Genomic DNA, 13029 nt, shown 5'->3' with positions numbered 1-13029 from the left:
CGTTTACTCTGAGAATGATTCAGAGCTCTGATGTCATGCAAGACCCTGAATCCCTGATGGTCCGCGTGGCGCGGAGTAGTTGTTACCTATCAACTGAATATATTATATTGATACCATGCAGCAGAGCAGCAGTTTTTTTTTTGCGATCACGCCGAAGCGCGTATTTCATTAAGCAGGAGAGAGTTTACAAGACAGAACAGACACGAACACTCAAACCGACTGACCACGACGAAAACAAACAAACCAACAAGACCGAAGCGGCCAGCAACCGCAGTTACCGCAGCCCAGCAAAGAAAAAACAGAGCAAGGAAGCTTGCTCACAAGGACCCCGACAAGAGAGAAAACAAAAACACGAAACAAACCAGGAGCCTGAGCACCCGGAAGTCAGCCCCCTTGAAACAGAGCACCAAGCTTTGTGAAACCTGCACGACACCAAGCGTCAGCCTCCTCCTTGATGAGGAACGCCCGTTGTTGAGCCAGCGTGAAAAAATATTAAAAACAACAAAATTTATAATACCAAATGAAAAATTATAAAAATATATATTTCATAGTGTATCTAATGATATTAATTTGGTGTCATAAATCTCGGTGCTTTTTTATATATGTGGTTAAAAATAAAAACATTTGACTTGAAACAACTCTACAAATTGATTTATTTAGGGAGATAATGCAACTGCAAATTTCCAAGCAGTCTACTATGTACTGTTCAGTCCATCTCTGGACTCTAATACACATGATACAAATATAATGCAGGCTTCGTTTCATCTGTAAGGAGCTAGTCGTAAAAACTTGTTCTTCTTTTCCGTTGTCGGAAACTCTCTATACTTTTGGTTTCCAAATAAGGAAAAAAAAAAACTCAGTGTTATATATATATACACTATACAGTATATAGTGATTAGAGCACACACCTTGTCGATCGATTTCGATTTATTTAGCACCAATTAATAATATCTAATAATCACACTCGAAAGAGTATAATGCTGGGGTCCAATCCCTTGGGCACGCTCGCAACGATTTCATGGTACGTGTCCGGCAGCGAGAGTGCGATCTTGGTGGCAGTCTCCAGGTAGCTCTGAAACTTGTCGGTGGTCCTGCAGGCAGCAGCCTGCTGCTGATCCGCGCCGGCGGTCTTCTTCTTCGGGTAGTACTGCTCGTCGTCGTCGCCGTCGTCGGAATCAGCGGTGGTGGTGGCGGCGGTGCGGCGGCCACGGTGGTCGCGCAGCAGCTCCTCCCTCATGACGTGGTGCTTGAACGTCCGTCGGCGGAACGCCCAGTTCCCCGTGGCCCAGTCGAAGCTGTAGAGCGGGAGGAAGCGGTGGCCGTGCGCGGCGACGAAGTCGATGGCGGCGAGCACGAAGCGGAACTCGTCGCGGGAGAGGTAGTAGGCGAAGCTGACCCGCGTCCACCCGGGCTTCACGCCGTGGTACCCCCTGACGATGGCGTCGCGGATGCGGAGCGAGAGGTCCTCGCCGACGCCGAGGAGCGCGTGGCCGTAGGGCCCCGCGCACGCGCACCCGCCCCTGGCCTGGATCCCGAACAGGTCGTTGAGGAGCTTGGCGACGAACCGGCCGTGCAGGGGCAGCCGCCGCCGGCGCGAAGGGGTCCCTGTCGTCGCCGTCGCCAAAGAGGTGTCGTCGTCGGCGTCGCCTCCGCCCGGGTAGACGAGGAAGGAGAAGATGGGGAGGCGGCGCGCGGCGACGTTGCCGAGCACCTCGACGTTGGGGTTGCTGAGCAGCCGCGCCATGGCCGCCTCGGCGTAGACCTGCTCCCGCAGCGCGACGGCGTCGCGGCCGACGTGCTCCTTGACCCAGAACGCCAGCGACGCGCGCACCTTCTGCACGATCGGCGGCGTGCCGGCGTCCTCCCGCTCCTCGATGTCGTCGTAGTACACCGTGTCCTGCAAAATGCACGTGTGCGTGCGTCAGCGACTGGATCGTCATGCATGCATGCATGCACACCATACGGTGGATGTACGTACGCCTCTCTAGTACTTGTGACTCCGATGGTTCAAGCGTGCGTATCACGAGTATAATGATTGCAGTACCAGATCGAGTACGAAATTAAACATTCGGGTTTCATCGATCAAGACCCCTGTAGTACTTAATTTGGAATTTACGTGCATGAACAAATAAGTACGGAAGCAGTACAGTAGGAGCACGGTACGGTGGCCTCACTGACCTCCTCGCTGAAGCCGTTGACGTAGGCGACGGTGCCGCCGCCGCAGGTGGACGGCGGCATGCCGGCGAGGCGGTAGAGCGCCCGGTTCATGAGCAGGATCCCCGGCGTGCCCGGCCCGCCGACGAACTTGTGCGGGCTCAGGAACACCGCGTCGTAGCCGTCCATCTCCCCCGATCGCATGTCGATGTCCACGTAGGGCCCACTGCATGCATGCATGCATATATATATATAGGACGCGTTTCTTTTACACGCGCGTGTAGTTACTCTCATCTATGTACCTCTAGATTTAAGGTATATATGACCGGACGAAATGTATATAGACAAAGTATATGATCATACTAGACCATCTAGAGTGATATGTATGTTAAGTATGCATACATACATAGAGTATATGGTTATACTTATTGTATATAATATAGTAGTGGCATTTTAGTAATATAGTTAAAATATAATTTTTTTTGAAAAATTTTCGCGTGGTAAGATCTAGAGTATCTTAATATTAGATATTAGTATATAAACATACTCACACTGATAAACAAGTATGAAGACATACATAATGTAGTTTATTGAAGATGAGAGTAACTACACGTACGTGTACAAAGGAATTTCCATATATATATATATATATATATATATATATATATATATATATATGCCCACCGCATGTCAGCGATCGATCCACTCACGCAAGTCGCATGAAGGACACAATGCATGTCATCAGAGCAAGAAACGCGTACAATATACAAGTAGAAAATATCCTTTTTTATTTATTTTTGTGTATGTCTAAACTTTTTTCGCAGTTGTGTTGGTGCGTATAAACAAGAAATATGTGCAATAGTAAGACTACAAGCTACAAGACAGAGAGAGACGCGATCCAACGCCGACCATTGAAGTTTGTGTGTGGTTTCTTAAGAGAGCAAGGCTACATGTATGGGTAATGGGTTCAGTTCTGTTCTGAGTTGTGACGCGTATGCATGTAGCAGGTAGAGGTCAATGGCTTTCGCTGTCGAATGAGCTACGAACTGGACTTGCGATCATGACCTGAGGCCCATCATATCAGTTTCTTTCAGCTCCTTCTAATTGACTTGGAAAATCAATTAACAAACAAAAGCTGATCAAGGAAAATATGTGTGAGATTGCTTCAACGATGCGGAAACTGGACGGGAAAACACTTCAGCAACTTCATCTAACTACTATATAACGTGTGATGGATGAGTTCTTCTTAATAAATAAACAAGTCTGGCAAGCCATGATCAATTTGTTAGCGTATGGCGTTGGTACAGATGCATCATATATATAGTATACGTGATGGTGGCATCTGCAGGTCAAAGTGATATCACGCATCAGGCAGAGCGCAGAGGTCGAGGGCAGGTGGCAAATTTTGTCAAATCTTGATGGAGGAAACGGGCGCGTGCCTGGACCGTGAGGAAATCAAATCGATCGGGAAATCAGAGAATATATGTGTGGAATGGCCGATCGAATTGTTAATTACTATTCAAAGATTGACGATTGGTTTTTCTGTTCATCAGGTCCTGACCGCTGAATGGATCAAAGATTAGAAATGCAGTGTGGACTGAATTTCGTTCTGATACAGTACAGGTGGCTACTACATTTGCATTGTTGTATAGCGTCAAGTTTCAACCCTCACACGTATATATATAGCACATTGATAATATATATGTTTTTTTTTTCCTATTGAAAAGAGAGTTGCTGCTTGCATTTGAAGTTGAACTGTATAGCTGCAAGGACTTTGAATTTTGGCCATCATGCATGCATGCGTGTCATCAGACTATTAAGTTGTGTGTTCATACATTGGTAGTATCACACGATTCACGAGCCTAGAAATTCACGGCTACGAACAAACAAAAATCTGTACAACAAAAGAACATAAATTCCTAATTTCTAGCTAGCTGAGGAGGTGCCACCGTGAATTTTAGAAGTAAATAATGTACGTATAACAAGAAACTTGAAGTATTTATATACCTCAAAAAATGCAAACTAGCTAGTATTCGACACGTACCGTGGAAGGAAAACTAGCTAAAAGCTCAAACTTATACTATTTCTTGGCATATGGCATGGACAAGCACCAGTACACACGTACCTGGCGGCGAAGTCGAAGCAGGCGAAGGCGCCGTGCTGGTGCAGGAGTCGTGCGATGGCGCGGGTATCGGTGAGCACGCCGGTGACGTTGCTGCACGCCGAGAAGCACCCCAGCATGGGCCGGTTGGCGTACTCGGGCGACGCCAGCGCGCGCCGGAGCGCGGCGAGGTCGACGAGCCCGTCGCCGTCGCCGGCGCCGGCGGCTGGGACCTCCACGACGTCGGCCAGGCTCTGGCGCCACGACAGCAGGTTGGAGTGGTGCTCGTAGGGCCCCACGAACACCACCCACCGCTCCTCCGCGCGCAGCAGCTGCTGCTGCGCCGCCGCCCGCAGCCGCAGCGCCGGCGGGCACGCCACCCCGATCGCCTCCTGCAGCCGCTTCGCCGCCGCCGTCGCGCCCGACCCGCAGAACAGCAGCGCGTCCTCGGGGCCCGCGCCCATGCACCGCTTGATGTAGCTCGCCGCTTTCCTCGCCATCCGCGTCGTCTTGCTCCCCACGTAGCTGTCCTCCGTGTGCGTGTTCCCTGCATGCATCCATGCATCGATCTAGCCAGTGTCATGTACCTCGACATGCGTCTCCGTGTTTACGATGATCGAGACGCATGCGGCGCCCCCATTCATTTGACTGATAAGTTATGGTAGAAAGTACAGTTTATTTAGTTGATAAGTTATGGTAGAAAATACTGTTCGCTGATTTATTATAATAGTAAAATGACCTGACAAATTTGACTGATAGCTCAAGCGAGCAAGCTTATCCATGCCCATGCATCGATGGTGGTGCACTGACCATAGAAGGGGAGGACGTGGTTGAGGATGTAGTCCTCGATGTAGTGGAGGCTGCGGCCAGTCGCGGTGTGATCGGCGTAGAGGAGGGCGCGGCGGCCGAACGGCGTCTCGAACTCGGCGTCGCGGCCGACGAGCTGCGACCGCACCCACTCCACCTTCTCCTCGGCCTTGGTGCTGCGCTCCGACCGCGCCCGGAGGAGGCTCACCAGAGCATGCGGGGTGCACGTGGGCGGCGCGCCGACCTTCTTCTCCTCCTCCTCGCCGCCGTGCACCATCGTCACCGCTTGAAGCGACGGCATGATGATGGCGGATATATAAATTATTCTTTGCAAATTAGTGCTTGCTGCCAACAATGCCAAATATTATGGAAATGCTCTTGCAGCTAGCTAGACTAGTTGTTGCAGTACGGCTACTCTCGAATATCTTTGCATGGTTAGCAAGTACATGTATTTATACATCCGCGCCGATCTCCCATATCGATCGACTTCACAATTAGAATTTATTTAGCAGCTCTGATTGGATGAGGACGAGAATAATCAAATCCTGTGAGATGACTTATGGGGATCGATCGCTACCTAGCGAGTCAATGCTGCGAATGAATGAATTGCTTGTGATGGTCGCCAAATTGCAGACGTTCAACTGGCGAGCAATTGCTGAGCTGGTGGTGCGTCTTAGTTAGACCTTGTTGCATGCATCAGCTCGATCGGTGAATTTATATTTTCTACTAGAGGTTTCGTGCTTGGGAGTCTCGCAGGTGCGTAGGTGTGCTCCATTTGGTCGGTTTTCGGAGTATAATTGCATCACACCCACACAACACAAAGGTTTCATCGTCAGCATGGTGTTTAACCGCCGGCTGCTGCTCGATCGACAGATGTGGAGTCCAGTTTTTCTTTCATTTGACTCTGTTGCTGTCATGCAATTAATATCCGATTAAGATCATTGGCATGCATATATCATTTTTGTAACTAATTTACTTCTTCCGTTCAGAAATGTTAGCAGTAATCTGCTAGCTAGGCACGAATAAGTGATTTTTTTAATTAGGTAAAATTAAAGTCAACAATAATAAACTGAAAGTAGTCGAATTCAATTATTTGAAGATAATATGAATATATTTTCCTCAAATTGTAGTTTATTTTACAAAAAAAGCACTAGTAGATATCAGGGTAAGACCGCACTGAGATGTACAAAAATGCCACTTGTTATTTGTGACAGGAGGCGGTGCGGTGCAACTTATTTGGCCAGGTTTTACAAGATGTATCATCTGTAGAACAAAACTGAATATATATAATTTTTTAGTTAAAGAATAGTAAATATCCGGCTTCATCTATCAACTGATAGAACTAGACCAATTATTACAACATTTCGTCTCTAGGCAAATTACCCACAAGCTGCAAATAATTCCAAATACAGCAAAAGAAGATAACAAAATGTTAATACGTGAAGCGAGCACAGCTTGATAGATAAAGACGCACAAAAAGCTATGTTGGCTATCCTTATTAACACATACCAAGGTAATGTAACTATTATGATAACAATCCTTGTGGTGATTTTATTAATTTTAAGATTTTCCAACTTAGCCTCTTGAAGGTGTTCAAAGCTTGGGGAAGCATTTGCAAGTGTTCATTCACAGAGATAGTTGATTATGTGCAAAGTACATACATAAGTTTGGATTTCTTAATTAAATATGTTTATATTTTTAGACGGCTGGAACACATGCTACTCCTATGAGTCTTGTTTTAATAAATACTTTTACAATTAGTATTAGATTTTTTTCTCTATAGAGATTTTTTGTTGTATATACTACTGATTTTATAGTCTTTTATATAGTTTTGCATTTACATAGAACTGCACAATGTATATTAAAAGCCAAATTTTACTGTGAAAAAGAAGTATTTTTAGGTGCATGTAAAATTGTTTAGTATTTCTTTCCGTCGTTGATAATCACACTGCGGCATCTTTTATCATTAATTCATAGGGATCAAAATGGATCGGATACGGACGGATATCACTGATATCATATTTGTTTTCATATTTTTGATCGGATTCGGATTCGAATACGGATAATCTCAACTATGTCGGATAAGATACGATTGGATGTCGACATCATAAATATACGATTTAAGTATTCAGATACGGATACGATATCGAATGTTAAATATTTGGACTCGGATACGGACAAATCTGAACCCCTCTAAACGAATTTGGTCTCGAATATGGTCGAAAAATATCCGTACCGTTTTCATCCCTATTAATTCATAATATTAAAATTATTTATACTCAATCCATCCCAAATTATATGATGTTTGACTTCTTTAACACCAAGTTTGACTATAAAATATCAATACTTTTATCGGTTTATTAATAAAATTTCTTCAAGAATAACTTAAATTTTACTATATTTGTATATTTTTTTAATAAGACAAGGGGTCAAACTTTAGGTCAAAAAACTCAAACGTCTTATAATTTAGGATAGATGGAGTAATATTTTACAACTACTTTTGAAGAGAATTGTTACCATACCATTTTGAAAGCTCATTCAAAATATTCAAATGGTCATAATTCTAATCTTAACTATAGTGGCATCCCAAAATGATACTCCCTGCATTCCAAATTATATGTTTGATTTTTAAGCCCAAGTTTGATCACTTATCTAATTAAAAAAATATGCAAACATAGTCAAATTTAAGTCATTCTTGAAAAAAATTTATTAATAAACCAAGCTACAATAAAAAAGTTATATTTTAAATAAATTATTAAATAAAACAAGTGGTCAAACTTGATATAAAAAAGTCAAACATTTTATAATTTGGAATAGATTGAGTAGTTATTTGTGTGGGAAGCTGAGGGATTAAGTCCCCAAGTTCACTTGATCTAGCAAATATGTGCTGAGATTTTGGGCATCAATATAATACAGTCCATGAGACAAATCTATTTGAGTGTTAATACGTGAAGCGAGCACGAGCTTGATAAATAAAGACGCACAAAAAGCTATGTTGGCTATCTTTGTTTCAAGAGCTCGAGTGGTTGTTCTGCATTTGGTACATGAGGGACTTTCGGTCCTTCAATACACTGATGATACTGTTATTTTTATGGATAATCTTGAAAGGGCCAAAAACATGAAGTTGTTGCTTTGTGCTTTTGAGCAGTTGACTGGGTTCAAGATCAATTTTCATAGAAATGAATTGTTTTGCTATGGAGCAACAAAAGCAAATAAAGATGAGTATGCACAAATTTTCAATGTGATTTGGGCTTATTTCTGTTTAGGTATCTAGGTGTTCCTATGCATCATAGAAAACTTATGAATAAGGAGTGGAAACATGTTGAAGAGCATTTCCAAAAAAAATTGAATTTCTGGAAAAGTAAGATGATATCAGTAGGAGGGAGGTTAGTTTTGCTTAACTCTATTTTAAGCAGCCTTCCCATGTTTATGCTCTCCTTTTTTGAATTACCAAAGAGGTTCTAAAAAAGTTAGATTATTTTAGATTATTTTTTTTTGGCAGAGCGATGAATACAAGAAGAAATATAGATTGACTAAATGGGAGGTAGTTTGTACACCGAGAGATCAAAGGGTCTTGGGTGTCTTACACTTAGATGTTCAAAATAGATGTCTCCTAAGTAAATGGCTTTTTAAATTGTTGAATGAAGATGGGGTTTGACAACAATTACTCAGGAATAAATATCTAAAAAATAAGACCCCAACATACTTGAGGATTCTCAGTTTTGGGCTAGCCTCATGAAGGCCAAAGAAGAATTCCTCTCATCAGGCGGGTGATGACTCTTACGTGCAATTTTGGGAGGATGCGTGGATAACAACACGTCCTTTAAAAATGGTCTTTTCTGCATTATATGATATTATTAAGAGGAAAGAGGATTCTATGAGAATGGTGTTGTCTTTGACACCGTTAAATGTGGCTTTCTAGAGATCCTTGGTATGTGTTAATTTACAAGCATGGCACTAGGTGGTTGCTATGGTGATAGATGTACTACTAACAAATCAAAGAGATCGTTTTGTGTGAGGGTTACATCACAATAAATTATTTTCAGTAAAATCAATATACAAAGCCTTATTACTATCTGAAGCTTTACTGTATAATACTTTAACTTGGAAACTGAAACTACCTCTCAAAATTAAAGTTTTCTTGTGATTATACAAATGAGTAATCTTAATAAAAGATAATTTAGCAAGATGACGGTGGCAAGGAGACAGGAAGTGTTGTTTTTGTCCATTTCAGAAATCTATAAAACATCTTCTTCTTGGTTGTCCTTTTGCCAAATTTGTGTGGCGAATTATGCATATCTTCTTTAATTTAACTCCCCCAACTAGTGTACACAATATGTTTACAGATTGGCTATATGGGTTTAATAAGAAGCTGAAATCTAAAATTCTTGCGGGTGCAAGTGTAATTTATTAGGTAATTTGGTTGACCCGAAATAACACAGCTTTTAACAAGGTCCTGACATAGGTTATCTTTAGGGGAACTTACTAAATTAGGATTTGGTCCCTACTTCAAAAGGAGGATCACCAAATGATGAAGATATGGTGCAGAAAAATTGAGACAACCGCGATGGAGGTGTTTGCAAAAAGCGTTTAAAGATTTAGCAATAGAATTACGTTCTAGATGATGCTTTGGGACAACTTTTTATTCTTCTTTTCAGAATCAAAACTTTGTTTTTGAGATTGTCTGGACCTTGGTGCTTATATGTGTAACAAGGAACAGATATATGTAATAGTCAATGCAGAAACTGAAATATTAATATATTCTCTTTTTTCAAAATGTTAATTTAGCAGTCTAACCATGGTTTTATTAGTAGAAAGTCAATAGTGAACAGAATTTCGTAATCAAACGTGGCTGACCTCAGTAGCTGCATTATCTATTTTGTTGAGTTGCTCCTTACATTTTTTGTTTTTATTTTTTGGGGGCAAGGTTTACATTATAACACTCCAAAATTTTTAATTTTTGGATTGTTATTAGAAAACACTAAATTGAATAAGGATTTAAAATTTTTCTAAAGTATTACCAGATTTTTATTAATTATTGTTATTCTAAAATGAGAAAAATGTGAAATTTTAAAACTTTTATTAAATTAAGTGGAGGGTGTTTTATTTGTTGTGTGCTTTGTGCCCTAACTTTGTTTGGCTTGTCTCAGAAAAATGAATTTCAAAATCCTTTTGGTTTTCGGAAAAATAAAACTCCCAAAGTCCTATTTGAAAACTAATTCAAATTCGAGTTGGAAAACAATTTAGAAATGTGTTTAAACTAAAATATATTTGGATTTCAAAATAGTCTAAAAACAAGTTCCAAATAATCTCAGGTTTTTTAATTCAAAAAGGGTTTTGAAATTGGTTTAGTAAAATAGATTAGAAATCAATTTTTATAAAAAGAAAAGAGTTTATCTTCTTCCTGGGCCGGCCACCCTTCCCGCGGCCCCGCTTCCCCCTCCCCTCTCTCCTCCCTGCTAGCGGCCCACCCAGCCAGGCCGCGGCCCAGCGCCCCGCCTCGGCCCGCTAGCAGCCACCGCAGCGCGCACCCGCTGCCATGCGGGCCCCGCCTGCCAGCCCGCCCGAGCCGCTTACAGGTGGGCCCCGCACGTCAGACCCATCCCCAACCTCCCTCCGCATCACGCGGACGACGCCGCCTCCGTCCGATCCCGCCTGCGCGCGCAGCCCGAGGTTGCCGGGGCCTATAAAGGCTCTGCCCCGAACCTCGCGCCCCCTTTGGAAGCCCTAACTGCGTCGCCGCCGTGCCCTAAGTCGCGCTGCCACCAAAGTCTCGCCCGCCGTCGTGTGAAGGTGCCCGCCGCCATCGATTCCGTCGGCAGTCGCGTCCCAGACGACGAGGACCGCCCCCCGAGCTCCGCACGGTGGTGAGGAATCCGCCGAACTTTTTCCTTTCATCTCTATCGCTCCCATGTGCCCACGCGCGCTCGCCGTAGTTGCGCCGCCGGCACGGAGCCGTGCCAACGCGTGGCCCGCGTGTCTTGGCCGTGCCCCGCCGCGTCCACCGAGCGCCCCGAGTTCGCCTCCTCGGGCACCGCCCGCCCGTGCGCTTTTCGCGGCTCGCCGAGCCCTCTCGACCCGCCGTGGTGAGCTCGGCCGGAGCGGCCATGGCGCCGCCGCCGGCGCGCCCTCCCCGGTCCACCGTGGACCGGTGGACCACGCCCCTACCCCTCGGTCCACCGCGCGGTCCGTGGACCCGCCACTCCCGAGCCGTCACGTGGCCAGCCTGGCCGGCGGCCCGCGCCGTTCCCTGCCCTTTTGGAGAAAACCCCCTGCAGATTTTGGAAATAAACCCGCAGTCCACAACGGTTCAAAACTAATTAGGTTTAGGTCCTGTTTTTAATAGTTGGAACCCTGGCGCCGTTAGTATTTATTTCTTTAGTCCAAAATGCCTTTAAAATTCAGTTATTAATTATTTAAAATACGAAAAATAGTTCTCCTTTATCACAGTTTTGCCACTGACCTAGTTTTGGCCATAGAATCCGCGTATTAATTCCGATTGAGCCCGTTCTTGTCGCGTTAGTTTCTTATCGTCGTAAACTACGCTTTAGCAGTAGTAGTTACCTCGTTTGACCGTTTAGATTTTCACCATAAATACAAAATAATTAATGTCTAACTAAATGCCCTTTTAATCTACAAAGAATAATTTAGGTTTACACTTTGGTATTTTCTTTTATAATCTAATATCAACTTTGTTAATGTTAACCTAAGTATTTATTAACTATGATTCTTTTAGTTAAACATAAATTATATAATTAATTTGTTTAATATTTAGTTAATGACTTTTTGATTAAAAGTAACTTAGGTTTATAATTTTGATCTTTTGTAAATAAATAAATGTCGATGTTATTAATATCAACCTTAATGTTTCTTTATTAATTATAACTTGATTAGTTTAAACATGATAAATAATCACTTGATTAGTTGCTTTCATATATTCTATATTTTAAAAACTATAAATGCTTAATTGGCTTCAGTGGTATATAATTATTTATAAATAAAATACGACCAGTGTATAGTCGTCTTCTCCGTTACACTTCGATCCTCGATAATCGTGTCTATTTAACTATAGCTCCGTTCTCAATCGTTCTTGCGTTGTCTCGATCGTAGCAATAAGTCGTGTCGTTAGTGCGCTCTTTCAAAGCTTTTCTTGTGATTGATGTTTGTTCTTAGTAGTGATTGTTTGTTTGTCTATTTGTGTTGCTTGGTTGCTATGAGTAGAAGCGTGGTTCGTCAACAGTGAAGGCCAGGAGCTGAGGACCGACAGTCGAAGCAGAAGTTGGAGATCAGAAGAAAGAAGCCAAAGAATTCTGAGCAGATATACACTGGGAATAAAGGCAAGTGCAGACACCGTTTGATCATTTTGAACCTACTCATTAATGTCATTTACTTCACATGCATGTGTCCAATGAATGCAAACCCTAAGGACATGACTAGCTTTACTTACTATTCCTTATTCACCTGAGGTTATGTATATGGATAGTCTAGGCTATACTAGGTTTGCTTAGCTGCTCTACTCATCTTATACACATGCTTAAACAAGAGTTACTCTCTACTTAACTTGATGCTTAAACTGTGCTGAACCTTTGGTCACTGGCGTGATGGCGATGTTGGATGCTTACGAGCATCGTGATGATGGTGGTGACAGGGGGAGCGGGTACTGTTGGTGGTCCGGTTTGCCAGGCGTACCCGTCTCTGCTCTTCGTAAGGACTTAGTCAGGGAGCGGCCCCCTGGGACATACAGTGCAGCTCCAAGCTATATGGCTCTAGCTTGACTAATTAGGAGGACCTCCACTAGTAGGGTGTTACTTTCCGGGTAGGCGTGAGGAAGTAACTTGGGTAATGAATATTAAGTTGTCGGTTGATCGGTACACCATGGCTATGAGTATCGACTGCCGAGCGCCCCGGCAAAAACTTGCAAGTGGCATCCTATTAGTTGGACCCTGTGAAAGGTCTCGTAGTGAGAC

The 13029-nt window shown here is 43.4% G+C and overlaps 1 protein-coding gene across 2 annotated transcripts; it reads right to left on the bottom strand.

The window, feature by feature from the left end:
- LOC8071721 (probable cysteine desulfurase) lies at positions 630 to 5546 on the bottom strand. 2 transcript variants are annotated; one of them, XM_021460959.1, is made up of 4 exons: positions 5066 to 5546; positions 4280 to 4802; positions 2179 to 2380; positions 630 to 1897 (listed from the first exon to the last, which is right to left on the bottom strand). In XM_021460959.1, exons 1-4 carry the CDS (start codon positions 5361 to 5363, stop codon positions 959 to 961), a joined length of 1962 nt encoding a protein of 653 aa, XP_021316634.1. In that variant the 5' UTR covers positions 5364 to 5546; the 3' UTR covers positions 630 to 958. The 2 variants fall into 2 exon arrangements, with proteins under 2 accessions (XP_021316634.1, XP_021316635.1); XM_021460960.1 differs by having other exon boundaries at positions 4280 to 4903; positions 4995 to 5115.

The sequence above is a fragment of the Sorghum bicolor genome, chromosome 5 (assembly GCF_000003195.3).
Source record: "Sorghum bicolor cultivar BTx623 chromosome 5, Sorghum_bicolor_NCBIv3, whole genome shotgun sequence".
Classification (NCBI taxonomy): Eukaryota; Viridiplantae; Streptophyta; class Magnoliopsida; order Poales; family Poaceae; genus Sorghum; species Sorghum bicolor.
This window is presented reverse-complemented; position numbering and strand designations above follow the sequence as displayed.

Bases quoted from the DNA above. Each gene is read 5' to 3' on its own strand.
- LOC8071721 (XM_021460959.1), bottom strand. From the start codon at position 5,363: ATGCCGTCGCTTCAAGCGGTGACGATGGTGCACGGCGGCGAGGAGGAG. The intron at 2,381-4,279 runs GTACGTGTGTAC...GCATGCATGCAG, and splicing joins TGCTTCGACTTCGCCGCCAG to TGGGCCCTACGTGGACATCG. The intron at 1,898-2,178 runs GTCAGTGAGGCC...TGCATTTTGCAG, and splicing joins TCAACGGCTTCAGCGAGGAG to GACACGGTGTACTACGACGA.